This window comes from Oncorhynchus tshawytscha, linkage group LG16 (assembly GCF_018296145.1).
Source record: "Oncorhynchus tshawytscha isolate Ot180627B linkage group LG16, Otsh_v2.0, whole genome shotgun sequence".
NCBI classification, from domain to species: Eukaryota; Metazoa; Chordata; class Actinopteri; order Salmoniformes; family Salmonidae; genus Oncorhynchus; species Oncorhynchus tshawytscha.
In genome coordinates, this window is record NC_056444.1 from 78,222,834 (window position 1) to 78,250,493 (window position 27,660).

The window sequence follows — 27,660 nt, forward strand, 5'->3', positions numbered from 1 at the left end:
CATGAAAATATTGACTAAATCAACTAAAGTAATTTTTTTCTTAAAGTAAGACAACAAAAATAAAGAAGAATGAGACTATATAAACGGGGCACCGGTACCGAGTCAATGTGCGGGGGTACCGGTTAGTCGAGGTAATTTGTACATGTAGGTAGGGGTGAGTAAGGTAAGTGACTATGCATAGATAATAACCAGTGAGTTGCAGCGGTGTAAAAACAAAGGTGTGTATGGGGGGGGGGGTCAAAGCAAATAGTCCAGGGGACCATTTGATTAATCCTTCAGCAGTCTTATTTCTTGGTGGTAGAAGCTGTTAAGGAGCCTTTTAGGACCTAGACTTGCCATGTGGTATTAGAGAGAACAGTCAATGACTTAGGTGACTGAAGTCTTTGACAATTTTTTGGGCCTTCCTCTGACACCACCTAGTATATAGGTCCTGGATGGCAGGAAGCTTGGCCCAAGTGATGTACTACGGTCGGATGCGGAGCAGTTGCTATACCAGGCAGTGATGCAACCGGTCAGGATGCTCTCGATGGTGCAGCTGTAGAACTTTTTGAGGATCTGAGGACCCATGCCACATCTTTTCAGTCTCCTGAGGGGGAAAAGGCGTTGTCATGCATACTTCACAACTTTCTTGGTGTGTTTGGACCATGATAGTTTGTTGGTGATGTGGACACCAAAGAACTTGAAACTCTCGACCCACTCCACTACAGCCCCTTCGATGTGAATGGGGTGTGATCGGCCTTACTTTTCCTGTAGTCCGCAATCATCTCCTTTGTCTTGCTTACGTTGAGGGAGAGGTTGTTGTTCTGACACCACACTTCCAAGTCTCTGACGTGGCTGTCTCATCGTGATCAGGCCTACCACCGTTGTGTCATCAGCAAACTAATGACAGTGTTGGAGTCGTGCTTGGCCATGCAGTCGTGGGTGAACAGGAAGTCCAGGAGGGGACTGAGCACGCACCCCTGAGAGGCCCCCATGTTGAGGATCAGCGTGGCAGCTGGGAGGTGTTTAGTCCCAGGGTCCTTAGCTTAATGATGAGTCTTGTGGGCACCATGGTGTTGAACGCTGAGCTTAAGTCAATGAACAGCATTCTCACATACAGTAGGTGTTGCTTTTGTCCAGGTAGGAAAGGGCACTGTGGATTGCGATTGAGATTTGTGTTTCTAATTGAAGACTTTGACATTTGTGTTCTTCATACCAAATCAAATTTTAATGGTCACATACACACAGTTAGCAGATGTTAATGCGAGTGTAGCGAAATGCTCGTGCTTCTAGTTCCAACCATGCAGTAATATCTAACAAGTAATCTAACAATTTCACAACAACTGCCTTATACACACAAGTGTATAAGGCACAGACTAAAGATCATTCAGATTATCTCTCTTCCTGTGTTGGGTCTTTGCTGACTTTGTTTTAAACCTCATCAACAGATCACTATTAATTAATTGAATGGGAAATGATTTAACTGAACTGGTGAAACTGAATTATTTATGGTTGTAACGGTTCTCTTGTGGTGAAGGAGAGTCGGACCAAAATGCGGCGTGTAGATTGCGATCCATGTTTATTAAACTGAAGTAACACGAATCTAAATACAAACACTACAAAACAATAAACGTAACGAAAACCGAAACAGCCTAATACTGGTGCACATACACACAGAACAAGGACATCAAGACACTAAGGACAATCACCCACGAAACACTCAAAGAATATGGCTGCCTAAATATGGTTCCCAATCAGAGACAACGATAAACACCTGCCTCTGATTGAGAACCACTTCAGACAGCCATAGACTTAACTAGAACACCCCACTAAGCTACAATCCCAATACATACACACCACATACAAAAACCCATGCCACACCCTGGCCTGACCAAATAAATGAAGATAAACACAAAATACTTCGACCAGGGCGTGACAATGGTAAACCACACTCAGCCCCGCCTTAATAAAACACTCAGCCCCGCCTTAATAAAACACTCAGCCCCGCCTTAATAAAACACTCAGCCTCGCCTTAATAAAACATTTGCTTGGAAACTGTGGTCTGCCTCTACTAGTTTGGCTCAGAGCTTTCTATACTCATTGGCATTCACATAGAGTGGTGTAGGAGGCACCTTGTTACAGACGAAGCAAACACACAGAGCTATTGCCTAATCCCCCCAACAGGTTGTTCCTCATTCTTTATCTCCTTGCCTGCAGTTCTATTCAGTGTTATAACGAGGGTGTAATAAAGAGGAACATATCTCAGGATGAGGACAGGCATAGTGACCTTAATTAAATTATGATCAGACCTTGCTATAATTTAGTCAATGATCTGCAGGGAATGTGTTGTGCAGGCTTGGCGCTACTATTCTTCTGTTTCTCAAGATGCCTAGCTCCTCCCCCAAGGCGGTCCTGTCCTCTACATAAGAAGAGCTCCATAGGCAGGTAGCTCTGTTGAGTGACTGTTGTGTATGAGCACAAGCGGTCTCTCTTTTTAGCCCAGGGTAAGGTGTAAGAGCTCCGATCGAAGATGTCTCTTATGGAAGGTCTTCTCCTCCAGGCTCCAAGCACGGTGACACTGCTGGGGGCTGTGCTGTTTCTGCTCATCCTCTACCTCCTCTCCTCTAGTTCCAGCTCTGAGGAACATGGGAAGGAGCCTCCAGGACCCAGGCCGCTGCCCCTGCTTGGTAACATGCTCCAGCTGGATCTCAAAAGGCCCTACCAGACCCTCTGTGAGGTGAGATATTAATAAGTCAAAGGTTTGCTTGCTTGAACTATTCCATTTCAAGTACCTCCTTTCAAGATATTGACTCACAGTACCCAGCTAGCACGTTTGGTTTATTGGAAGTTGTGGAAAGTATGTTTGTTGTTTCACATTATTTGTGGGAATGAAGCCATACGTTTCCTGACTGGTAAAAATAATGGGTTTTTTTAACCCTTGTGTAGTCTTAACATTCTGTATACTCCCCTTATCCTAAAGGTAAAAAAGGACCCATCTTCACTAAACCTCTAAAATAAAGCAGATCAATTAAATGTTATACCATAAATCTATTTTGCATGATGAAACAAGCTGTCATTCGTCATAAACTTTGTGAACATCTGGGTTCTTCCTCTTCTCAATGCAGAAAGACTGATCAGTGGACACCACTCATTTTTATTACAACACACCTGTCATCATTGTTTTCTTTACTAAAGTAGAGCTTTATTATTATTATTTGCTAAAGGTACTGCATAGGTGTTAACTTATTTTGTTTAGCAAGAGATAGAACTTGTATAGTCTAAGAAAGTAGCAGAAATGTGCAGAAAGTAGATTTGAATGCATTTTATTGAAGGGAAACAACAACAGTCTTGAACTGTTTTGGAAACATAGTGATATATTCTTATATTCTGTACAATGAGGAGTTCAACTACAAAATACTAGTCTTCTCCCATTTGTTTAACCATTGCCCCCACCCACAAGGTGTATAAACAACAACAATTATAAATAACAAAATAATATCATAGATGCAAAACAAAAACATGAGGAACATAAATCAATCAACTCTAACTGCTCCAGGAGCACCCGCCTCTTGTTCTGCTTATCAGGCATCCAGGAAGGGTTGATCTTGTTCATATCACGAAGGCATTGTATGAGGACACATCAATGATGTTATGGAAGAAGACCAGGGGCCAGCGGGCAGTCCTCCTCCTGCAGCTGTAAGTTCCAATCACCTTGTCCAGGTTGTCCACGCCTCCTTTGTTGTAGTTGTAGTCCAGGATGATGGCTGGCTTCCTGTCCTCACGATCACTGATCTCAGCAGTTTTGTTGTAGTTGTAGTCCAGGATGATGGCTGGCTTCCTGTCCTCACCATCACTGATCTCAGCAGTTTTGTGCATTGTGCTCAGGATGACCACATTCTTGTTCCTCTTTGGGAGGTAAGAAACTAGAGTGGTGGTGGGGTGAAGGCAAACTTTGATGAGAAGGCCTCTCCTCCCCTTGTTGCGAGAAGTGCAGGGTGGAGAATAGGCTTGTAGAAGGCCTCTCCTCCCCTTGTTGCGAGAAGTGCAGGGTGGAGCTTAGGCTTGTAGAAGGCCTCTCCTCCCCTTGTTGCGAGAAGTGCAGGGTGGAGCTTAGGCTTGTTCTTTCTAACTGTGCCAACCATGGTGATCTTCCTCTTCAGGAGCTGCTGGCTGAGTTCAATCAGTAGCACACATCATCTCAATTTCTCATTGTGTTTGTCTTTGTTGGTTTTGTGGTGTGTAAATGATTTTATATCTGCCAGGTCAAAAATGACCCTAAGACAATCTTTGTGCCCAGGTGGTGTACAGCTATCATGGAAATATTAACAAAAGCAATGTTTCAATTTTTCTAATGTTGGGATCACTTTAGGAAAAGTCATCACATTTCAAGTTGGAGTTTTCTCTGTTGTTAAACATAGTGGCAGGTCATTTTGTACCCTTAAGACGACACAGGGTTAAACGTCCTGAGAAGAGAAGTGAACATTTTGCAGAAAATATTTTTAGTTTTTTTAATAACTTTCGTATAAATTTCGCTAAAAGTTTCAATAAGACTTTGTTGCTTTCTTGAACTTTTTGAGCACAGACAGGACACATGGAATTTCATTTCATAAGGCATTAATTAATAATGAAACACATTTATTTTTTATTGTGACAGCATCAGTGAGATTCAAACCTGTAACCCTCTGCTCTCAATCAATGGAATTAGTTCACAGCATCACTAGCATGCCATGTTTTTAAAAATCATACAAATCTGTTAATTGTAGCGTATTCAAACAAACCCCATTTCAAAGGAAACAAGCACTCATTAAGATCAGGTGTGGTCAATTAGTGGGTGCAGCCATCACACCTGAACACACTTAACAAGATAGAGGATAGAGAGAGTTTTGTTGATGCTGAGAATTAAATGTATGTTTTTAAATAACATTCTTAGAACTTTCTCTGAATGTTATTAAAGTTTTCTTGTGGTTTTTATGGAAAGTTTTCTAAACGTTCTCAGAACATTTTGAGAACATGACTTTAAATAAAACCACGAGGAAACCTGTACGAATCAATATGATGAAGTACTGAAATTCCCACAGAAGAACGTTGTTTCTTATCGCTCTTTGAACAATTTAAGAACATGATTTTTAATAGAACCATGAGGATATCTATGGGAAATGTTATGCTGAAGTACTGAAATTCCCATGAAGAATGTTATTCCTTTAATGTTCTCTAAACTATTTGAGAACATTCCCAATGTTAAACCAGTTTGAGAACGGTCCTAGAACACTACCAACATGGAACTCATTTCTTAAATGGGCTTAGAGTGTTCCAAAGCCAAGGAACTATACAGCACCATTGCCAGACATATGTGGAAGGTTGTTTTAAAAATGACCATATGACAACCACGCTCTCACCAAGCTCTATGGTTCTCAGAACATTATGTGCTAGCTGGGTATTTACATGATCAGTCATTCATTTCCGGAAGTTAACACAATAATCTTGTTTGTCAAACACTGACCTCAGAAGTTCATAGGCTCACATTTTACGAGGCATTTTTATTTGAATGGAAAAGATTTGATCTGTCTAAACCTGGTCTTTTGGCTTATTTTATGTTCTACAGCTGTCCAAGAAATATGGCTCGGTTTTCACAGTTCACATTGGACCCAGAAAAGTGGTCGTTCTCGCAGGATACAAGACTGTCAAGCAAGCACTGGTCAACCATGCAGAGGAGTTTGGGGACAGGGGCATCGATCATTTGTTTAGTGAATTAAACAAAGGACACGGTAATGTCAGATAACTGATTCTCAGGCCTGCTACGTTGCAAACCTTGACAATGGACAGTTAAGCAGGCATGCTTGGTGCCATACTGTAAAAACCAACAACAGTAAACAGTACCAGTCTTTCAACAGTTTTCCTTAATTTCTTTTACTATGTTCTACATTGTAGAATAGTAGTGAAGACATCAAAACTATGAAATAACACATATGGAATCATGTAGTAACCAAAGAAGTGTTACAAAAAAATCAAAATATATTTTATATAAGAGATTATTCAAAGTAGCCACCCTTTTCCTTGATGACAGCTTTGCATATTCTTTGCATTCTCTCAACCAGCTTCACCTGGAATGCTTTTCCAACAGTCTTGAAGGAGTTCCCACATATGTTGAGCAATTGTTGGCTGCTTTTCCTTCACTCTTCGGTCCAACTCATCCCAAACCATCTCAATTGAGTTGAGGTCGGGTGCCTGTGGAGGCTGCTTACACAGCCTGGAAGTGGGTTTTGTCATTGTCCTGTTGAAAAACAAATGATAGTCCCGCTAAGCTTAAACCAGATGGGATGGTGTATCGCTGCAGAATGCTGTGGTAGCCATGCTGTTTACGTGTGCCTTGAATTCTAAATAAATCACTGACAGTGTCACCAGCAAAGCACCCACACACACTCACACCTCCTCCTCCATGCTTCACAGTGGGAACCAGACATGTGGAAAATCATCCATTCACCTGGAACCAAACATCTCAAATTTGGAATCAGACCAAAGAAATGATTTCTACTGGTTTAATGTCCATTGCTCGTGTTTCTTGTCCCAAGCAAGTCTCTTCTTCTTATTGGTGTCCTTTAGTAGTGGTTTCTTTGCAGCAATTCAACCATGAAGGGCTGATTCAGGCAGTCTCCTCTGAACAGTTGCTGTTTAGATGTGTCTGTTACATAAACTCTGTGGAGCATTTATTTGGTCTGCAATTTCTGAGGCTGGTACCTCTGCAGCAGTGGTAACTCTAGGTCTTCCTTTCCTGTGGCGGTCCTTATGAGAGACCGTTTCATCATAGCACTTGATCATAGCACTTGATGGTTTTCGTATTGACTGTCATTTGTCCTTGCTTATTTTAGCTGTTCCTGCCATAATAAGGACTCTGTATTTCACCAAATAGGGCTGTCTTCTGTATACCACCCATACCATGTCACAACACAACTGATTGGCTCAAACTTTTTAAGAAGGAAAGAAATTCTACAAATGAACTTTTAACAAGGCACACTTGTTAATTGAATTGCATTCCAGGTGACTACCTCATGAAGCTGGTTGAGAGAATGCCAAGAGTGTGCAAAGCTGTCAGCAAGGCAAAGGGTGGCTACTTTGAAGAATCTCAAATATAAAATGTATTTTAATTTGTTTAACGCTTTTTTTGATACTACATGATTCCATATGTGTTATTTCACAGTTCTGATGTCTTCACTATTATTCTACAATGTCGAAAATAGTACAAATAAAGAAAAAACGTTGAATGAGTAGGTGTGTCCAAACTTTTGACTGGTTCTGTACATGATGCTCCTCTGTGTTCAACCGACTCTAACAACCCCAAATTTCTTACAAATATTTTATTTTCTCCTGATTTTGTTTGAAACCTCCTACTTCCATTAATCTGTGCTTCTTAAAATGGATTTGTATTCCTTTATGAATTTCACTCAACTACTACATCAGAACAATATTGTTCTACTGTACTTTTTAACAGGTATTCTATTTGCAAATGGAGATTCATGGAAAGAGATGAGACGCTTTGCCCTGACAAACCTTAGGGACTTTGGAATGGGCAAGAAAGCGAGCGAGGAGAAGATCATTGAGGAAGTTCACTACTTGATTGAAGTGTTTGAAGAACACAAGGGTAAAGTTATTATATCAATAACACAATCAAAATAAGTCCTTTCTGTTTTTCTCATTTCGGTTGTGTTTTTTGTTCTTTGTCACAGGTAAAGCATTTGACACAACCCAGGCAATGAATTACGCTGTCTCCAATATCATCTGCTGCATTGTGTACGGCAGCAGGTTTGACTACTCTGATCCACGGTTCCGACGCTCGGTGGATCAAGCCAATGAGTCCATCCGACTCGGAGGATCTATTTCAATACAGGTACGATACCGTGCTAATCATGTTTACTTTGAGAACAATGACAGACACACTAGATTAAATTAGTCCAAGTATAATATATACAGACATAATAGAAGCTAATTTTTGCTTTGCTTTTTATTTAAAGTTGTACAACATGTTCCCATGGTTGGGCCCCTTGCTGAAGAACAAGACACTTATCTTGAAAAATATTGCCGACAACAAGGGGGAGATGAAGGAGCTGGTGAGGGGGCTGAAGGAGACTCTCAACCCGCAGATGTGTAGAGGCTTTGTGGACTCGTTCCTTGTCCGAAAACAGACCCTGGAGGTATAAAGCGTTATTACAGTTATAAGCATGTCATTTCTTGGAGTGGGAGATGATTTAGAAATAACTACTCTTGTTTACTGAAACATGTTTGTTTATGTATTAAAAGGAATCAGGCAACATGAACTCTCATTACCACACTGAGAATCTCATACAGACTGTGGCCAACCTGTTTGCTGCTGGTACCGACACCACGGGGACAACCCTGCGCTGGGGTCTGCTGCTCATGGCCAAGTACCCCGATATACAAGGTAAGGGTTGATACTCACACACTCACCTGACAAACACACCTCATACAGTGCATTTGGAAAGTATTCAGACCCCTTCACTTTTTCCACATTCTGTTACGTTACAACCTTATTATACAATTGATAAAATTGTTTTTATTTCTCATCAATCTACACAAAATACCCCATAATCACAAAGCAAAAACAGGTTTTTAGACATTATTGCAAAAAACTGAAATATAACAGACTATGCTCTGTACTTAGTTGAAGCACCTTTGGCAGTGGCTACAGCCTTGAGTCTTCTTGGGCATGACGCTACAAGCTTGGCACACCTGTATTTTGGGAGTTTCTTCCATTCTTCTCTGCAGATCCTCTCAAGCTCTGCCAGGTTGGATGGGGAGCGTCGGTGCACAGCTATTTTCAGGTCTCTCCAGAGATGTTCTATCGGCCTCAAGTGCGGGCTCTGGCTGGGCCAATCAAGGACTTTCAGAGACTTGTCGCGAAGCCACATCTGCATTGTCTTGGCTATCTGCTTTGGGCCGTTGTCCTGTTGGAAGGTGAACCTTCGCCCCCAGTCTGAGGTCCTGAGCACCCTGGAGCAGGTTTTCATCAAGGATCTCTCTGTACTTTGCTCCATTCATCTTTGCCTCGATCCTGACTAATTTCCCGGCCGCTCAAAAACATCCCCAGAGCATGGCGCTGCCACCACCATGCTTCACTGTAGGGATGGTTTTGGCCAGGTGATGAGAGGTGTCTGTTTTCCTCCAGACGTGACACTTCACATTCAGGTCAAAGAGTTATTGGTTTCATCAGACCAGAGAATCTTTTTTCTCATGGTCTGAGAGTCCTTTAGGTGCATTTTTGGCAAACTCCAAGCAGGCTGTCATGTGCCTTTTACCGAGGAGTGGATTCCGTCTGCCCACTCTACCATAAAGACCGAATTGGTGGAGTGTTGCAGATATGGTTGTCCTTCTGGAACATTCTCCCATCTACACAGAGGTACTCTGGAGCTCTGTCAGAGTGACCATCAGTTCTTGGTCACCTCCCTGACAATTCCTTTAACCTCATGGCTTGGTATTTGCTCTGACATGCACTGTCAACTGTGGAACCTTATATATACAGGTGTGTGCCTTTCCAAATTATGTCCAATTAATTGAATTTACCATAGGTGGACTCCAATCAAGTTGTAAAAACATCTCAAGGGTGAAACAGGATGCACCTGAGCTCAATTGCGAGTCTCATAGTAAAGGGTCTGATTACTTATGTAAATAAGATATTCCTGTTTTTTTTTTAATACATTTATTAAAAAAATCTATAAACCTGTTTTCACTTTGTCATTATGGGGTATTGTGTGTAGATTGAGGACATTGAGGACATGTTTTTATTTAATCAATTTTAGAATAAGGCTGTAATGTAACAAAATGTGGGAAAAGTTAAGGGGTCTGAATACTTTCCGAATACACTGTATATCCACAACTCAACCCCTTATAGCTCACTTGCATAATGTGTGCAAACTCCTCTATCTGTATTCTGTCTCTAAATGTTGTCTGTCACTAGCAGCATCATATTAAAGTTCTGAGTATCTGTAAATGTACTTGGCAAATAAAGGTGATTCTGATTTGAAGGACCTTTGTACAGAAAGTGTATGATTGCAGTTATGTAAGACAATTACGGTTTTACTCGCTGTAAACATTGGCAAATGTCCCACTTGAACCACAGGTCTTTGAATTGAATCCAAGTGAATTAACAGAAACAGACTGAAGATCATTCAGATTTTATAGTAACTTTATCCCTCCTCTTCCTTTTTATTCCAGACCGGGTCCAGGAGGAGATAAGCAGAGTCATAGGAAGTCGTCAGGCCTTGGTAGAGGACAGGAAGAACCTGCCCTACACTGATGCAGTGATCCATGAGACCCAAAGACTGGCCAACATTGTACCCATGTCCATCCCTCACACCACCAGCCAAGACGTCACCTTCCAGGGATACTTCATCAAAAAGGGGACTGGTGTGTTACCTCTGCTGACGTCTGTCCTGCGAGATGAGAGCGAATGGAAGAGCCCTCACACCTTTAACCCCGACCACTTTCTGGATGAGGAAGGTCGATTCGTCAAGAAGGATGCCTTCATGCCTTTCTCTGCAGGTGAGTCCCACTGTGTGTTTCCTTATTAACACTATCATTCTGACATCCTTCTATGGTGGTCAATTAACTAATTGTGATATCCTTCTATGGTGGTCAATTAACTAATTGTGATATCCTTCTATGGTGGTCAATTAACTAATTGTGATATCCTTCTATGGTGGTCAATTAACTAATTGTGATATCCTTCTATGGTGGTCAATTAACTAATTGTGATATCCTTCTATGGTGGTCAATTAACTAATTCTGATATCATTCTATGTTGGTCAATTAACACATTTTGATATCCTTCTATGTTGGCCAATTAACTAATTCTGATATAATTCTATGCTGCTGAATTAACTAAATCTGATATCCTTCCATGGTGCTCAATTAACTAAATCTGATATCCTCATTGCTTTGGCTCAAAGAGAGTTGAGGGGATGGAAATTACATTGAAGCAATGTGGAATAGACATTGAATTGACGTCTGTGCCCAGTGGGAATATTGATATTTGTCAATTACAGGAACCTACACATCTATTGTCTTCATGTTGTCTTCATCTTCCTCTTACAGGTCGTAGGGTGTGTCTAGGAGAGAGTCTGGTCAGGATGGAGCTCTTCCCTTTCTATTGTCCTCATGCTGTCTTCCTCATCTTCCTCTTCCAGGTCGTAGGGTGTGTCTAGGAGAGAGTCTGGTCAGGATGGAGCTCTTCCATTTCTATTGTCCTCATGCTGTCTTCCTCATCTTCCTCTTCCAGGTCGTATGTTGTGTCTAGGAGAGAGTCTGGTCAGGATGGAGCTCTTCCATTTCTATTGTCCTCATGCTGTCTTCCTCATCTTCCTCTTCCAGGTCGTAGGGTGTGTCTAGGAGAGAGTCTGGCCAGGATGGAGCTCTTCCATTTCTATTGTCCTCATGCTGTCTTCCTCATCTTCCTCTTCCAGGTCGTATGTTGTGTCTAGGAGAGAGTCTGGCCAGGATGGAGCTCTTCCATTTCTATTGTCCTCATGCTGTCTTCCTCATCTTCCTCTTCCAGGTCGTAGGGTGTGTCTAGGAGAGAGTCTGGCCAGGATGGAGCTCTTCCTTTTCTTCACCTCCCTCCTGCAGCGCTTTTGTTTCTCTCCTCCTCCCGGGGTAGGAGAGGAGGATCTGGACCTCACACCATCCCTGGGGTTCACCCTCAGTCCTTCACCTCACCAGTTGTGTGCTGTGAGCAGGGTCTGAGATGAAAGTCTGGGTCCAATGTATATTACACACTAAACTCTCAACTTTAGACAAACATACTGCAGGAATATGCTGAAAAACTATGTCACTGCCCATGGACATGAATGATATGAATATATACCTGGCTACAGGGATCTGAGGTTTAAAGCTGATTGGACCAAAATGAACTGAAGCAGCTTTTGTAAACCATTCGGAGGGGTTTTGCTGTCCTAGATGCTGACACCTTTATGATGTCTGAGGGCATTTGTTTAAAACCATCAATGTTGATCTAGAGACAAACACTCAAACAACCTTTTAGGGATACCCTGGGTGGGGTCCTCAGTAAAATGTCAATGTCCGCAGGAAGTGTACGTTATGATTGAGAGTCCAAACTTGGACGTTAGGAACTTTTTCTTAGACTGCAAGTGCCCTTATCCCCACTGAGGTCCATAGAAGTCATATCCTTACCCACCACTCCAGGGAAAATATTCTTGGTTTGTAATTCAAGAATTCAAGAATATAGTCCTAAGAACAGTCACATTTGTAATCTGAAAGTCCCCAAAATATGGCCTAAAATTGTCATCTAAATGAATAAAAAGTGTAAACTCTAATCTAGTGCCCTCTATACTGCTAGTTGTACCGTCAACACTTGGCACTTTTTTACAGGACAACTGTATGACCTATAGCTCAGTGTTTTTCCACAGGTCCTTCTAACCAAAGAAACTCAGACATTTCAATTTTGTTTTACCAATCAGGGGGAAATTATGCAAATGTTTAATATTCTTTTACTTTTTAGTGCTGTCATTAATTTATTGAATGACAAATACTAAGTGTTAGTGAAGGAAAGGTAGACACATTGGCACTTTTTGAAAGCTTTTCTAAAAATATGAAAATAGGTAGCTATGTAGATGTATATGCAGATGATTGTTCATGTATCAGTAGTGTCACTTGTCACTTCAATCAGGGACGGGCTCGGGTGGGGTGGGTGAAACAGTGTCAATCACATCCAAACATGGGAAACCAGGTGTTTGGTGTCGTTCCAGTTGTCCCATTCCGGTCATCACTATGAGCCATCCTACACTCATCATTCTCATGTGAGATATATATTAACCAGTTTAAATACTTACACACCCGTTCCCCCATCATTCACAGAAAACTGTATTATATTATAATATATAAATATATATATGTAATAGCTGTATGTTTTTTAAAGTACCTAATCAATTGCTGTTACTGTATATTTATCTGGAGGAAAAGAAATCCAATACAAATATCAAATAAATAAATACATGAAAATCTTCTTTATTTCAAATGTTATGCACTCTTAGAAAAAAGGGTGCCAAAAGGTTTCTTCGGCTGTCCCCATAGGAGAACCCTTTCCAATTTCAGGTAGATCTCTTGTGGAAAGAGTTTTACATGGAACCCAAAATGGGGGTTCTACCTGGAACCCAAAAGCGTTCTTCAAAGGGAAGACAGAATAGGTTTGCACGTCATTCTTGAGCAGGAGGGGCAAAGTTCTCCCCAAATTGGTGGTATCCAATTGGTAGTTACAGTCTTGTCCCATCGCTGCATCTCCCATACGAACTAAGGAGAGGTGAAGGTTGAGAGCTGTTTCATCCTCCGAAACACATCCCAGCCAAGCCCCACTGTTTCTTGACACAACGCCCGCTTAACCCGGAAGCCAGCCGCACCAATGTATCGGAGGAAACACCGTACACCTGGCAACAATGTCAGCGTGCATGCACCCAGCCCGCCACAGGAGTCGCTAGAGCGCAATGGGACAAGGAAATCTCTGCCTGCCAAACCCTCTCCTAACCCGGACGACGCTGGACCAATTGTGCGCCACCTCAAGGGTCTCCCAGTCACGGCCAGCTGTGACACAGCCTGGGATCGAACCTGGGTCTGTAATGATGGCTCAAGCAATGCAATGCAGTGCCTTAGACCGCTGCACCACTCAGGATGCCCCCACAAATTTATCTTAACAAACATTGGTCCCCCCAAAAATGCGTCCCTCTGTTGAATTTCAAAATCCCGATGTGGCCCTCGAGCCATAACGTTTGCCCACCCCTGAGCTAGAGGTTATGTTAGATGACAGTATTAGGTATGGAAGATGAACCTCAGGGCTATGTCAGAGGGAACTTTTAATGGAAAAATAATAATAACTTTGAATTTACAAGCATATACATATTAAATATTTAAATTCCCTTTATGTTCCCTTTATGTATTTGCAACAACCATTCCTACTACGATTACGTATATCCTCTCCTAGTCTTAGCGACTGAGCACCATTCAGTTTGTTTCTGCAGGTACACTAACGAATCAAATCAAATTTTATTTGTTGCATACACATGGTTAGCAGATGTTAATGCGAGTGTAGCAAAATGCTTGTAACACATGTATCTACTAACTACGTATCAATTTGGCTCAACGGGGGGTGGGGGAGGGGGGCTCACGGGAGGGGCTATCAGGTCTCCAAGGCCAGGGCTCAGGAGCTAAGCCATGGGTGCAGGAGACACTGGGCAGCATTGGCCCTCCTCTTGGGCTGGAAGTCCAACATGCACAACAGGAAGTCAGAGAACAGAGAGGCCTCCTTCAGCAGGAAGTTGTATTTCTCCACTAGCACCTCATACAAACCCCAGGACCGCAGCACCCCGATACGATTCATTTCACCTGGGAGACCACGCAACAGGAGGGATAAGAAAGAGAGATGGTAAAACAGAGAGGAAGGAGAGAGGAGGTGAAACAGAGAGGAAGGAGAGAGGAGGTGAAACAGAGAGGAGGGAGAGGAAAGAGAGAGGAGGGAGAGGAAAGAGAGGGGAGGTGAAACAGAGGAAGGAGAGGAAGGAGAGAGGAGGGAGAGGAAAGAGAGGGGAGGTGAAACAGAGAGGAGGGAGAGGAAAGAGAGAGGAGGGAGAGGAAAGAGAGGGGAGGTGAAACAGAGAGGACGGAGAGGAAAGAGAGAGGAGGTGAACCCTTTTTGGTTCCATGTAAAACTCTTTCCACAAGGGATCTACCTGAAATCGGAAAGGGTTCTCCTATGGGGACAGCCGGAAGAAGAAAGAGAGAGGGTGAAACAGAGAGGAGCGTGGGGAAAGAGGGGAGAGAGAGGAAAGAGAGATTGTGAAACAGAGGATGGAGAAGAAAGAGAGGAGGGAGAGGAAAGAGAGGAGGGAGATGAAAGAAAGAGGAGGTGAAACAGAGATGAGGAGAGGAAAGAGATGGGGTGGTAAAACAGAAAGGAGGGAGATGAAAAAGACGGAGAGGACAGAGAGAAGACGTGAAAAAGAGAGGAGGGAGAGGAAAGTGAGAGGAGGGAGAGGAAGGAGAGGGGAGGAAGAGGAAAGAGAGAGGAAGGAGAGAGGAGGGAGAGGTAAGAGAGAGGAATGAGAGGAAGGAGAGGGGAGGGAGAGGAAAGAGAGAGGAAGGAGAGAGGAGGGAGAGGTAAGAGAGAGGAATGAGAGGAAGGAGAGGGGAGGGAGAGGAAAGAGAGAGGAGGGAGAGGTAAGAGAGAGGAATGAGAGGAAGGAGAGGGGAGGGAGAGGAAAGAGAGAGGAAGGAGAGGAAAGAGAGGAAGGAGAGGAAGGAGAGAAGAGGTGAAACAGAGAGGAGGGAGAGAAAAGAGAGAGGGTGAAAACATATAGGAGGTAGAGGACAGAGGAGGGAGAGTAGAGAGAGGAGGTGAAACAGAGAAGAGGGAGAGGAAAGAGAGAGGAGGGAGAGGACAGAGAGAGGAAGGAGAGGGGAGGGAGAGGAAAGAGAGAGGAAGGAGAGGAAAGAGAGGAAGGAGAGGAAGGAGAGAAGAGGTGAAACAGAGAGGAGGGAGAGAAAAGAGAGAGGGTGAAAACATATAGGAGGTAGAGGACAGACAGAGGAGGGAGAGTAAGGAGAGAGGAGGTAGAGGAAAGAGAGAGGAGGGAGATTAAAGAGAGAGGAAGGAGAGGAGGTAGAGGAAAGAGAGAGGAGGTAAAGGAAAGAGAGGAGGGAGAGGAAAGAGAGGAGGGAGAGGAAAGAGAGGAAAGAGAGGAGGGAGAGGAAAGAGAGGAGGGAGAGGAAAGAGAGGAAAGAGAGGAGGGAGAGGAAGTAGAGGGGAGAGGAAGTAGAGGAAAGAGAGAGGAGGGAAAGGAAAGAGAGGAGGGAGAGGAAGGAGAGTAGAGGTGAAACAGAGAGGAGGGAGAGGAAGGAGAGTAGAGGTGAAACAGAGGGAGGAGGGGAAAGAGAGTAGAGGTGAAACAGAGAGGAGGGAGAGGAAGGAGAGTAGAGGTGAAACAGAGGGAGGAGGGGAAAGAGAGTAGAGGTGAAACAGAGGGAGGAGGGGAAAGAGAGTAGAGGTGAAACAGAGGGAGGAGGGGAAAGAGAGTAGAGGTGAAACAGAGGGAGGAGGGGAAAGAGAGTAGAGGTGAAACAGAGGGAGGAGGGGAAAGAGAGTAGAGGTGAAACAGAGAGGAGGGAGAGGAAGGAGAGTAGAGGTGAAACAGAGAGGAGGGAGAGGAAGGAGAGTAGAGGTGAAACAGAGAGGAGGGAGAGGAAGGAGAGTAGAGGTGAAACAGAGGGAGGAGGGGAAAGAGAGAGGTGAATAGAAGGAAGCTTTTTGACTTGGAGAGAAAAAGTATTTGATGTAGTTTTTTCTTAAATTAAACACAATAATTTGTCACATCAAAAAGTCCTTTCTCTAAGTTCAAACAATTTGACTGTTTTCAATGCAATGTCCTTCACTCACCTCTGCGATTGAAGTACTCCACTGAATATTTCCCAGACAAGGCTACTGCTGCTGGGATTTTGCCAAGGAGTTCAATTATATGAGCGATGTGGTCTGGAGGGAACAGAACCAAAATCCCACTGGATAAAACAACTAAGCAAAAGTCACAAAGTGGACACAATGTTATCTCCATCGAATCCTGTGTCAATATTTTCCACGCCTACCTTCCTCTAAGGAAAATGTCTTCCCAGCTTTGGGCTCAAACAATGAATCTCCAGTGACCAACTCAAACGCCTAGAATAAAAAGAAGAGAAGTTGAATGGCCAGGAACTATTCTGCAGCGGCACCTAGTTAGCTTGGGGGGGGGGGGTGAACTGGAAGAGTAACCTAACAGCAGGAGTTAAATGATCCAAGTGAATCAGAGGGCACCGGAGAGATCATGGTTGTACTTCAGTGAAGCTGCAAACATATGCAGACATAAGTGTTGTTGGTGATGGTGGTTGTATGGTGGTTGTATGGTGGTTGTATAGTGGTTGTATAGTGGTTGTATGGTGGTTGTATGGTGGTTGTATGGGTTTTTTATGGTGGTTGTATGGTGGTTGTATAGTGGTTGTATAGTGGTTGTATGGTGGTTGCATAGTGGTTGTATGGTGGTTGTATGGTGGTTGAGTGGACGTTGACTCTCTCACCAAGCAGGCTACACTCCAGATGTCTGCTGGTGGGCCGTAGTCAGAGCCCAGTAGAACCTCTAGTGAGCGGTACTGACAGGTCTGGATCTCCTCACAGAAATGTTTGTACTGGAATGTCACACAGAGCAAAGGCACAGAGTAAAATACGGTTCTGATCCCAGCGCAGTATTCCACAATAGTCCCTCTTATTTTGCAATCACTCCAGTGTTAATCTGCAAAATTGTAATTATCCGCCTACCTCCTCATGCCTTTTGCACACAATGTATATAGACTCTTTATTTCTTTCTACTGTGTTATTGACTTGTTTATTGTTTACTCCGTGTGTAACTCTGTGTTGTTGTCTGTTCACACTGCTATGCTTTATCTTGGCCAGGTCGCAGTTGTAAATGAGAACTTGTTCTCAACTAGCCTACCTGGTTAAATAAAGGTGAAATAAATAAATAAAAAATAAATAAAAAAACAACTACTGATCAATGTAAAATACGGCAAACTTAAAAAAAAAAACGTATTTGTGATAAATACATGGGGCCCCTCAATTTTATGCACCTCCACTATTGCTGACTGACTGATCAATACCCACCACCCAACAGGAGCTTCCCAGGTCAGCAATCTTTACTGTGACCTCCTCCAGACTGTTGGGAGTCACCAGGTCCTTCTCTGGATAGACAGTAAGAGATGAACAACAAACAGTAGAGGGTTATGATCTGATTGAAACACTTCAACAGCATACTGGACACAGTCAATCTGAAGTGACAAACTGGCAGAATAGACATTACATCTACATCTAAAGGTGACAAAGAAACAGAATACTAGCCTTCAGTAAAGTGTCATGTGCAGTAAACAGATGTATCATCTGGTGCGCTCAGTGATGACATCACAGAGTTCTAGAATATCTGTAGCTGAACAGTCATGACTATAAAGAGTTCTAGAGTAACTGTAGATGAACAGTCACATGACCTTACAGAGTTCAAGAATATCTGTAGCTGAACAGTCATGATCTTACAGAGTTCTAGAACATCTGTAGCTTAACAGTCAAATGACATTACATAGTTCCAGAATATCTGCAGCTTAACAGTCATGACCTTACAGAGTTCTACAATATCTGCAGCTGAAGTCACATGACCTTTCAGAGATCAAGAATATATGTAGCTGAACAGTCACATGACCTTACAGAGTTCTAGAATATCTGTAGCTGATCAGTCACATGACCTTACAGAGTTCTATAATATCTGTAGCTGAACAGTCATGATCTTACAGAGTTCTAGAATATCTGTAGCTGAACAGTCACATGACCTTACAGAGTTCTAGAATATCTGTAGCTGAACAGTTATATGACCTTACAGAGTTCTAGAATATCTGTAGCTATACAGTCATGATCTTACAGAGTTCTACAATATCTGCAGCTGAAGTCACATGACCTTTCAGAGATCAAGAATATATGTAGCTGAACAGTCACATGACCTTACAGAGTTCTAGAATATCTGTAGCTGATCAGTCACATGACCTTACAGAGTTCTAGAATATCTGTAGCTGATCAGTCACATGACCTTACAGAGTTCTATAATATCTGTAGCTGAACAGTCATGATCTTACAGAGTTCTAGAATATATGTAGCTGAACAGTCACATGACCTTACAGAGTTCTAGAATATCTGTAGCTGAACAGTCACATGACCTTAGAGTTCAAGAATATCTGTAGCTGAACAGTCATGATCTTACAGAGTTCTAGAATATCTGTAGCTGAACATTCATGACTATACAGAGTTCTAGAGTAACTGTAGATGAACAGTCACATGACCTTACAGACTTCTAGAACACCTGTAGCTTAACAGTCAAATGACATTACATAGTTCTAGAATATCTGTAGCTGAACAGTCATGACCTTACAGAGTTCTAGAATATCTGTTACTGAATAGTCATGACCTTACAGAGTTCTAGAATATCTGTAGCTGAACAGTTATATGACCTTACAGAGGTCTAGAATATCTGTAGCTATACAGTCATGACATTAGAGTCCTAGAATATCTGCAGCTGAACAGTCACATGACCTTACAGAGTTCTAGAATATCTTTACCTGAACAGTACTCAATCATATGACCTTACAGAATTCTAGAAAATCTGAAGCAAAACAGTCATATGACCTTACAGAGTTCTGGATCATCTGTAGCTAAACAGTCATTTGACCTTACAGAGCCACTAATATTTAATAAAGTCACTTTGTACGATGGAGATTTACATGCGTAGCAAAACGTCACGTCAGGGTAAACCTACTCGAATCACAGCCCTTAATTTAAGTGTTCCTAAAATCTCCCATGGGAATAATGAATGGTGGAAAAACGATTGGAACCATTTCCCTGTTTGACCGCTAGGTTTGATGGGTATTATGACACCTCCAATGCGAGGTTCTATTATGTAGCTGAACAGTGAACACTACCTGCTCTACTCATCGACTTCCCAGGGAATGGAGGACATGCACTGCCCCCTGCTGTCTGTTTTGGGTTCTGCTCCTCCAAACAAAGCAGTATATTTTCAGGCTTGATGTCTGTGTGGATGATTTTACATTGAGTGTGCAGGTAGTCCAACGCCTGAAGAACCTACAGGGAGAGGGTGATGGCACTGTTAACACAAAACAGCTCCTGCATCAAACTAAAGACGCATCCAGACAGTGTGGTGATTTCGATAATGCCGTTTCTACTCATCTTCTATGAACTCCGTCACTCTCTGACCTGAGCAATGACCTGTTTGACCCAGGAAAGCGATAGTCCTGGGCTCCCAAAACAGACCTGCCAACAGCAGAGGTCTGGTCCTAACAGCTCCAGCACTAAGCATACATCTGCACACAGGAGGTCAAGGAACCAAACACATCTGAACTCTGAACTTTGACTCCTCATTGTGAGACTGTCAGATTTTGCTACAGGTGTGTGTGTGTGTGTGTGTGTGTGTGATGACTGTGCATTCTAGGGAAGGATACGGACTCCGTTGACCCCAGCTATCTTAAACTCATCCAGCAGTTGGACTATTCTCCGGCTGTGTGGGTGACGAGCCGTGGGACCACTGGCCTGAGGGGGGAGAGGGGGGGAGACTTTAGAGTCCGGACTATACTGACAAGAACTTGTTTAAATAGAAAGATAAAGATGGGTCTGTATGAGACAAGGGAGAAAAATAATGAACCTTGAAAACATGGGATGGCTGTGAATAAGTCTGTCAGAGAAAGATAAATAACATGAGGTGGACTAAGAGTAAAAATAGTTACTACTGTTTGTCCTTAGGGGTTGAGGACGAGAAAGAGATTGAGGAAGCAATAAATAACCTAAAGTGAGAAATCAGAGAGAAGAAGAGACTCACACAACGTAGCAGAGTCAGTTCATCTTGACCAGCCTGTGTGAATCCTTCTCCACTCTTCAAAACCTTCACGGCCACTCGCCTGCCCAACCTGTACACATAGAGTTGACTTTTAATCACACTGCAGCTTTCACTGTAGGCCAAGAAGGGGAGATTTGAGTATATGCTGACACTGCAACATAGTGAATGTACCTGAGATCCAAGCAGAGCCAAACAGTGGCGAAATATCCCCAGCCCAACTTAGACACAACCTGGTATCTCCTGTTGAAGGTGTCTCCAATGTGAACAGGATGGTACCCCCCTATTGAAACATGCAGGATGAGAACAATAGATGTTATACCTCCAACTGCTGTATTTCCTGTCTGGTAACAGACTATGTCTATGCTGGAATGGAATGAATAGGACAGAAAGACATGTAAGGAGAAAGACAGAGTTAGTATAGCGGTAGGTAGGTAGCCTAGCTCATGGGATATGGGGCAGTATTTTCACGTGCCCAAAGTAAACTGCCTGTTACTCAGGCCCAGAAGCTATGATATGCATATACTTGGATTTAGATAGAAAACACTCTAAAGTTTATAAAACTGTTAAACTTATGTCTGTGAGTATAACAGAGCTGATATGGCAGGTGAAACCCCGAGGACAAACCATAAAATAAAATAAATTGTACCATTATTTTCAATGGCTAGTACTATAATTATAATTATAGTACTTTATTATAATTATAAGTCCTCCCAAATTGCAGTTCCTAGGGCTTCCACTAGATGTCAACAGTCTTTAGAAAGCGTTTCAGGCTGATTTTTGGAAAAATGACCCAGAAATTGTATTTTTTCTAGGTGGCTCCCATTTTGGCTGTAGTGTTTCCAAGCGCTTGGAAGAAAGCATATTCTTTCTCATTTATCTCCGGTAATGAACATACTATTCTCCGTCTTAAATTTTATTTGAGTAAATTTTATTTGCGTATTAGGATACCTAAGGTTTGATTATAAACATTGTTTGACTTTTTTGTAAAAGTTTATTTGTAACGTTTGGGATACATTTTGTATGCATTTTGACTGAGTGGATCTGGATATGTTATTGACTGAAGCGTGCCAGCTAAACTGAGTTTTTATTGATATAAAGAAAGACATTATCCAACAAAAGGACCTTTTGGAGTGCCAACAGAAGAAGATCATCAAAGGTAAGGCATTTTTTTACATCACTATTTCTGACTTTCGTGTCGCACCTGCCTGGTTGAAATATGTTTTTCATGTGTTGGTATGCGGGGCTCTGTCCTCAGATAATCGCATGGTATTCTTTCGCCGTAAAGTATTTGTGAAATCTGACATGGAGCCTGGATTAACAACAAGTTCAGCTTTATTTTAATCTATTACACTTGTGATTTTATGAAAGTTAAATATTTATAGTAATTTAATTTGAATATGGCGCTCTGCAATTTCACCGGATGTTGTCGAGGTGTCCCGCTAGCGGCACGCCTTTCCCAAACAGGTTTTAAGAGCTTTGGGCCAGTAGCAGAGTTAGTATAGCGGTAGGTAGGTAGCCTAGCTCTTAAGAGCTTTGGGCCAGTAGCGGAGTTAGTATAGCGGTAGGTAGGTAGCCTAGCTCTTAAGAGCTTTGGGCCAGTAGCAGAGTTAGTATAGCGGTAGGTAGGTAGCCTAGCTCTTAAGAGCTTTGGGCCAGTAACAGAGTTAGTATGGCGGTCGGTAGGGCAGCAGGTAGCCTAGCTCATGAGAGCATTGGGCCAGTAAACGAAAGGTGGTTTGAATCCCTGAGCCGACTAGGTGACAAATCTGTCTATACCCTTGAGAATAGCACTTAACCCTAATTGCTCCTGTAAGTCCCTCTGGATAAGAGCATCTGCTATATGACCAAAATGTAAATGTACAGCCATAACGGACCATGGCAGTATTCTCTGGGGTCCTCTCTGTCCAGTGACTCCTCTTGCTCCATCTGTTCCAAACGACTCAGCTTATTAAGTCCATTCGATGTCCCAGGTTTACTGCTGTAACACACACATGCCAATACACATACTGTACAAACTTACTGTACACACAATACTGTACGCACAATACTGTACACATAATACTGTACACACGCACTGTCAGCCAGAGATATGACTCCTCTGTCAGCCTGTCTGATCCTACACAGAGTAGAGATGTGACCCCTCTGTCAGCCTGTCTGATCCTACACAGGGCAGAGATGTGACCCCTCTGTCAGCCTGTCTGATCCTACACAGGGCAGAGATGTGACCCCTCTGTCAGCCTGTCTGATCCTACACAAGGCAGAGATGTGACCCCTCTGTCAGCCTGTCTGATCCTACACAGGGCAGAGATGTGACCCCTCTGTCAGCCTGTCTGATCCTACACAGGGCAGAGATGTGACCCCTCTGTCAGCCTGTCTGATCCTACAAAGGGCAGAGATGTGACCCCTCTGTCAGCCTGTCTGATCCTACACAGGGCAGAGATGTGACCCCTCTGTCAGCCTGTCTGATCCTACACAGGGCAGAGATGTGACCCCTCTGTCAAAGTCTGGTTGCTGGGAGCAGACAGGAACACTTCCCTGGCTGTTCACAGGGAGACGGCAGGACTCGGAATGGGATTTGGACATTAAACTATAGTCTTCAGCCAGAGGTAAAATTCAACAGGATATGCTGTATCAAATAAGTGTTCTATAAATAATTCAACAAGATATGCTGTATCAGGTGAGTGTTCTATAAATAAGTAAACAGGATATGTTGTATCAGGTTAGTGTTCTATAAATATTTCAACAGGATATGCTGTATCAGGTTAGTGTTCTATAAATAATTCAACAGGATATGCTGTATCAGGTAAGTGTTCTATAAATAATTCAACAGGATATGCTGTATCAGGTTAGTGTTCTATAAATATTTCAACAGGATATGCTGTATCAGGTTAGTGTTCTATAAATAATTCAACAGGATATGCTGTATCAGGTAAGTGTTCTATAAATAATTCAACAGGATATGTTGTATCAGGTTAGTGTTCTATAAATAATTCAACAGGAAATGTTGTATCAGGTTGGTGTTCTATAAATAATTAAACAGGATATGTTGTATCAGGTGAGTGTTCTATAAATAATTAAACAGGATATGTTGTATCAGGTGAGTGTTCTATAAATAATTAAACAGGATATGTTGTATCAGGTTGGTGTTCTATAAATAATTCAACAGGATATGCTGTATCAGGTAAGTGTTCTATAAATAATTCAACAGGATATGTTGTATCAGGTTAGTGTTCTATAAATAATTCAACAGGAAATGTTGTATCAGGTTGGTGTTCTATAAATAATTAAACAGGATATGTTGTATCAGGTTAGTGTTCTATAAATAATTCAACAGGATATGTTGTATCAGGTGAGTGTTCTATAAATAATTCAACAGGAAATGTTGTATCAGGTTAGTGTTCTATAAATAATTCAACAGGAAATGTTGTATCAGGTGAGTGTTCTATAAATAATTCAACAGGATATGTTGTATCAGGTTAGTGTTCTATAAATAATTCAACAGGATATGCTGTATCAGGTGAGTGTTCTATAAATAATTCAACAGGATATGCTGTATCAGGTGAGTGTTCTATAAATAATTAAACAGGATATGTTGTATCAGGTGAGTGTTCTATAAATATTTCAACAGGATATGTTGTATCAGGTGAGTGTTCTATAAATAATTCAACAGGATATGCTGTATCAGGTGAGTGTTCTATAAATAATTAAACAGGATATGTTGTATCAGGTGAGTGTTCTATAAATAATTCAACAGGATATGCTGTATCAGGTTAGTGTTCTATAAATATTTCAACAGGATATGTTGTATCAAATAAGTGTTCTATAAATAATTCAACAAGATATGTTGTATCAGGTGAGTGTTCTATAAATAATTCAACAGGATATGTTGTATCAGGTGAGTGTTCTATAAATAATTCAACAGGATATGCTGTATCAGGTTAGTGTTCTATAAATAATTCAACAGGATATGCTGTATCAGGTTAGTGTTCTATAAATATTTCAACAGGATATGTTGTATCAGGTGAGTGTTCTATAAATATTTCAACAGGATATGTTGTATCAGGTGAGTGTTCTATAAATAATTCAACAGGATATGCTGTATCAGGTGAGTGTTCTATAAATAATTAAACAGGATATGTTGTATCAGGTGAGTGTTCTATAAATATTTCAACAGGATATGTTGTATCAGGTGAGTGTTCTATAAATAATTCAACAGGATATGCTGTATCAGGTTAGTGTTCTATAAATAATTCAACAGGATATGCTGTATCAGGTTAGTGTTCTATAAATATTTCAACAGGATATGTTGTATCAGGTTGGTGTTCTATAAATAATTCAACAGGATATGCTGTATCAGGTGAGTGTTCTACCGTGGAGGCTGCTAAGGGGAGGACGGCTCATAATAATGTCTGGAATGGTATCAAACACGTGGTTTCTATGTGGTTGATACCACTCCATTGACTCCATTACAGCCATTATTATGAGCCGTCCTCCCTTCAGCAGCCTCCACTGGTGTACTATAAATATTGCCTTGGTGTGTGTCTTGTGCAGATCTATCTATAAAAATCACAGCTTTTCTGAAAGATTTATTTACAGTCAACTATCTTCTTCAGGACTGTCTCTCAGCATGTTTTGGCTCCAGTTTAGAGCGATGATATCGGCCCAGGTCCTCGACCCGGTGACAGACCCAGTGAAATAACGTCACCTCCACAGGCACTAAAATAATCCACATATTCCCAATGTGTGCCAGGCGAGATAAACATGGACCTCCTGCCTATATGGCCATGGAAACAAACGTTATCAGTTGGCTGACAGCCATTTTGCACTGTTTCGCTATGGTTTAAGTCATCAATCTAGCAAGAGGGCAATATTTTATTAATGTAGTAGTGTTTCTTGACTAAAACCCCCAAAATGTATCATATTACTCCAGTGCCAGCCTGGGTTCCTGTTAAGGCTAGGGCTGATTTCAAGGTTTTACTACTAACCTACGAAGCATTACATGGACTTTCTCCTACCTATCTCTCTGATTTGGTCCTGCCATACATACCTAAACGTACACTACAGTCACAAGATGCAGGCCTCCTTATTGTCCCTACAGCAAACAGCTGGAGGCAGCGTTTTTTCCTATAGAGCTTTATTTTTATGGAATGGTCTGCCTATCCATGTGAGAGACGCAGACATGGGCTTGACTTTTACGTCTTTACTGAATGTCGGTCCTATGATTGAGTGTAGTCTGGCAAAGGGGTGTGAAGGTGAACGGAAAGGCACTGGAGTGACGAACCACCTCTGCTGTCTCTGCCTGGCCGGCTCCCCTCTCTCCACTCGGATTCTCTGCCCTATTACGGGGGCTTACTAGTGCTCTTCCATGCCGTCCCTAAGAGAGGTGTGTTACTTGAGTGGGTTGAGTCACTGATGTGATCTTCCTATCTGATTTTGCGCCCCCTCGGCCTCATTCGGTGGAGGAGATTTTCTTGGGCTAAACTCAGCTATACTCAGGGCAGTAAGTTGGTGGTCTATTGATATCCCTCAAGGGGGCTGTACTTTGGCAAAGTGGGTGGTGTTATATCCTACCTGGTTGGCCCTGCCCGGTTGGCCCTGTCCAGGGGTATTGACGGACAGGGCCACAGTTACCCCGACCCCCTCTGTCCTCAGCCTCCAGTATATATTCTGCAATAGTATATGTGCCAGGGGGCTAGGGTCAGTCTGTCCGATCTGGTGAAATTATCCTGTCTTATTTGATGTCCTGTGTGAACTTAAGTATTCTCCCTCTAATTCTCCTACTCACTCCCTATATATATATACAGTGGGGAGAACAAGTATTTGATACACTGCCGATTTTGCAGGTTTGCTGCACGGGGGTGGCAGCATCATGTTGTGTTTTTTTTTTGCTGCAGGAGGGACTGGTGCACTTCACAATATAGATAGCATCATGAGGCATGAAAATTATGTGGATATATTGAAGCAACATCTCAAGACATCAGTAAGGAAGTTAAAGCTTGGTCGCAAATGGGTCTTCCAAATGGACAATGACCCCAAGCATACTTCCGAATTTGTGTCAAAATGGCTTAAGGACAACAAAGTCAAGGTATTGGAGTGGCCATCTGACCCACTGGGAATTTGTTGAAAGAAATAAAAGCTGAAATAAATAATTCTCTCTGCTGACATTTTACATTCTTAAAATAAAGTGGTGATCCTAACTGACCTAAGACAGGGAATCTTTCCACAATTAAATATCAGGAATTGTGAAAAACTGAGTTTAAATTTCTTTGGTTAAGGTGCATGTAAATTTCTGACTTCAACGGTACATAAATAATTATAGCGCCCGATTTCGGGGATTGTCAGTTTAAGATTAAAGCAAAAATATAATTTTGTTTCCTTTTACTGAGGCAGGCTCAACCACAGGGTTAAATCTCAATGCTGCATCAAAAAATAGTATAATACAGGAGGGAGGTATTCTGTGACAAAAACTGTATATACATGTGAGTATCAATCACAATCCAGAGTGGTGAATAGGTAACAGGCTCAATCCATTATGAGGACACTGCATCAGAGAGACGCACCTTTGAACAAGTCATAATCTGTGCACAGAATGTCCCTCTACAATCTGTAGTCTATGGATCATAACAAGTGTAATTCAAATGGACTGTTATGAAAGGAGCATGTGTAAAGTGTTGAGAATAAATTATACTTACGGTTTCTGGGCTGCCTGTACAGAAGTCCGCAGATGACATTACTGGGACATTTCTGTCTCCTTCTGCTGTATGCCAAGATCAGAACAGGGCAACAGGCTTAGGGTGAGATAAGCTTAAAAATACTGCAATAGGCCTAGCCAAGACATTATAAGCACAGGTGAGATAATTAATAGACGGAGGACTTCTTAAAAAAGGTGCAGAGAGCAATGACTGACAACTGCATCCATGTACTCAAGACCAAATAAAAAACGATTGAACAAAAGGCATTGTCAATATAATCTCTGTGGTCATAACATAGGCTATACTGCACATGTCCTCTCCCATACACGTCTGGTACCCTCCTCTTCCACACACACGTCTGGTACACTCCTCTCCCATACACACGTCTGGTACCCTCCTCTCCCATACACACGTCTGATACCCTCCTCTCCCATACATACGTCTGATACCCTCCTCTCCCCCATACGTTTGGTACCCTCCTCTCCCATACACGTCTAATACCCTCCTCTCCT

At 42.2% G+C, this 27,660-nt stretch overlaps 2 protein-coding genes across 4 annotated transcripts; one reads left to right on the plus strand and one right to left on the minus strand.

Moving 5' to 3' along the window:
• Window positions 1–2,410: 2,410 nt before the first annotated feature.
• Window positions 2,411–13,009, plus strand: LOC112235078 (cytochrome P450 2K1). 3 transcript variants are annotated; one of them, XM_042299706.1, is made up of 8 exons: window positions 2,411–2,716; window positions 5,582–5,744; window positions 7,466–7,615; window positions 7,701–7,861; window positions 7,986–8,165; window positions 8,272–8,413; window positions 10,204–10,530; window positions 11,543–13,009. In XM_042299706.1, the coding sequence occupies exons 1-8, from the start codon at window positions 2,510–2,512 to the stop codon at window positions 11,728–11,730; spliced, it is 1,518 nt and encodes a 505-aa protein (XP_042155640.1). In that variant the 5' UTR covers window positions 2,411–2,509; the 3' UTR covers window positions 11,731–13,009. The 3 variants fall into 3 exon arrangements, with proteins under 3 accessions (XP_042155640.1, XP_042155641.1, XP_042155642.1); XM_042299707.1 differs by lacking the exon at window positions 11,543–13,009 and adding an exon at window positions 11,359–11,495; XM_042299708.1 differs by lacking the exon at window positions 11,543–13,009 and adding an exon at window positions 11,083–11,210.
• An 824-nt stretch (window positions 13,010–13,833) lies between these two features.
• Window positions 13,834–27,181, minus strand: LOC112235079 (SRSF protein kinase 3). Its single transcript, XM_024403473.2, has 13 exons — window positions 27,149–27,181; window positions 22,331–22,434; window positions 20,628–20,736; window positions 20,439–20,526; window positions 20,065–20,152; window positions 19,820–19,926; window positions 19,528–19,687; window positions 17,675–17,751; window positions 17,095–17,202; window positions 16,630–16,699; window positions 16,427–16,519; window positions 14,724–14,744; window positions 13,834–14,379 (listed from the first exon to the last, which is right to left on the minus strand). The coding sequence occupies exons 2-13, from the start codon at window positions 22,380–22,382 to the stop codon at window positions 14,195–14,197; spliced, it is 1,158 nt and encodes a 385-aa protein (XP_024259241.2). The 5' UTR covers window positions 22,383–22,434; window positions 27,149–27,181; the 3' UTR covers window positions 13,834–14,194.
• Between the last annotated feature and the right edge of the window lie 479 nt (window positions 27,182–27,660).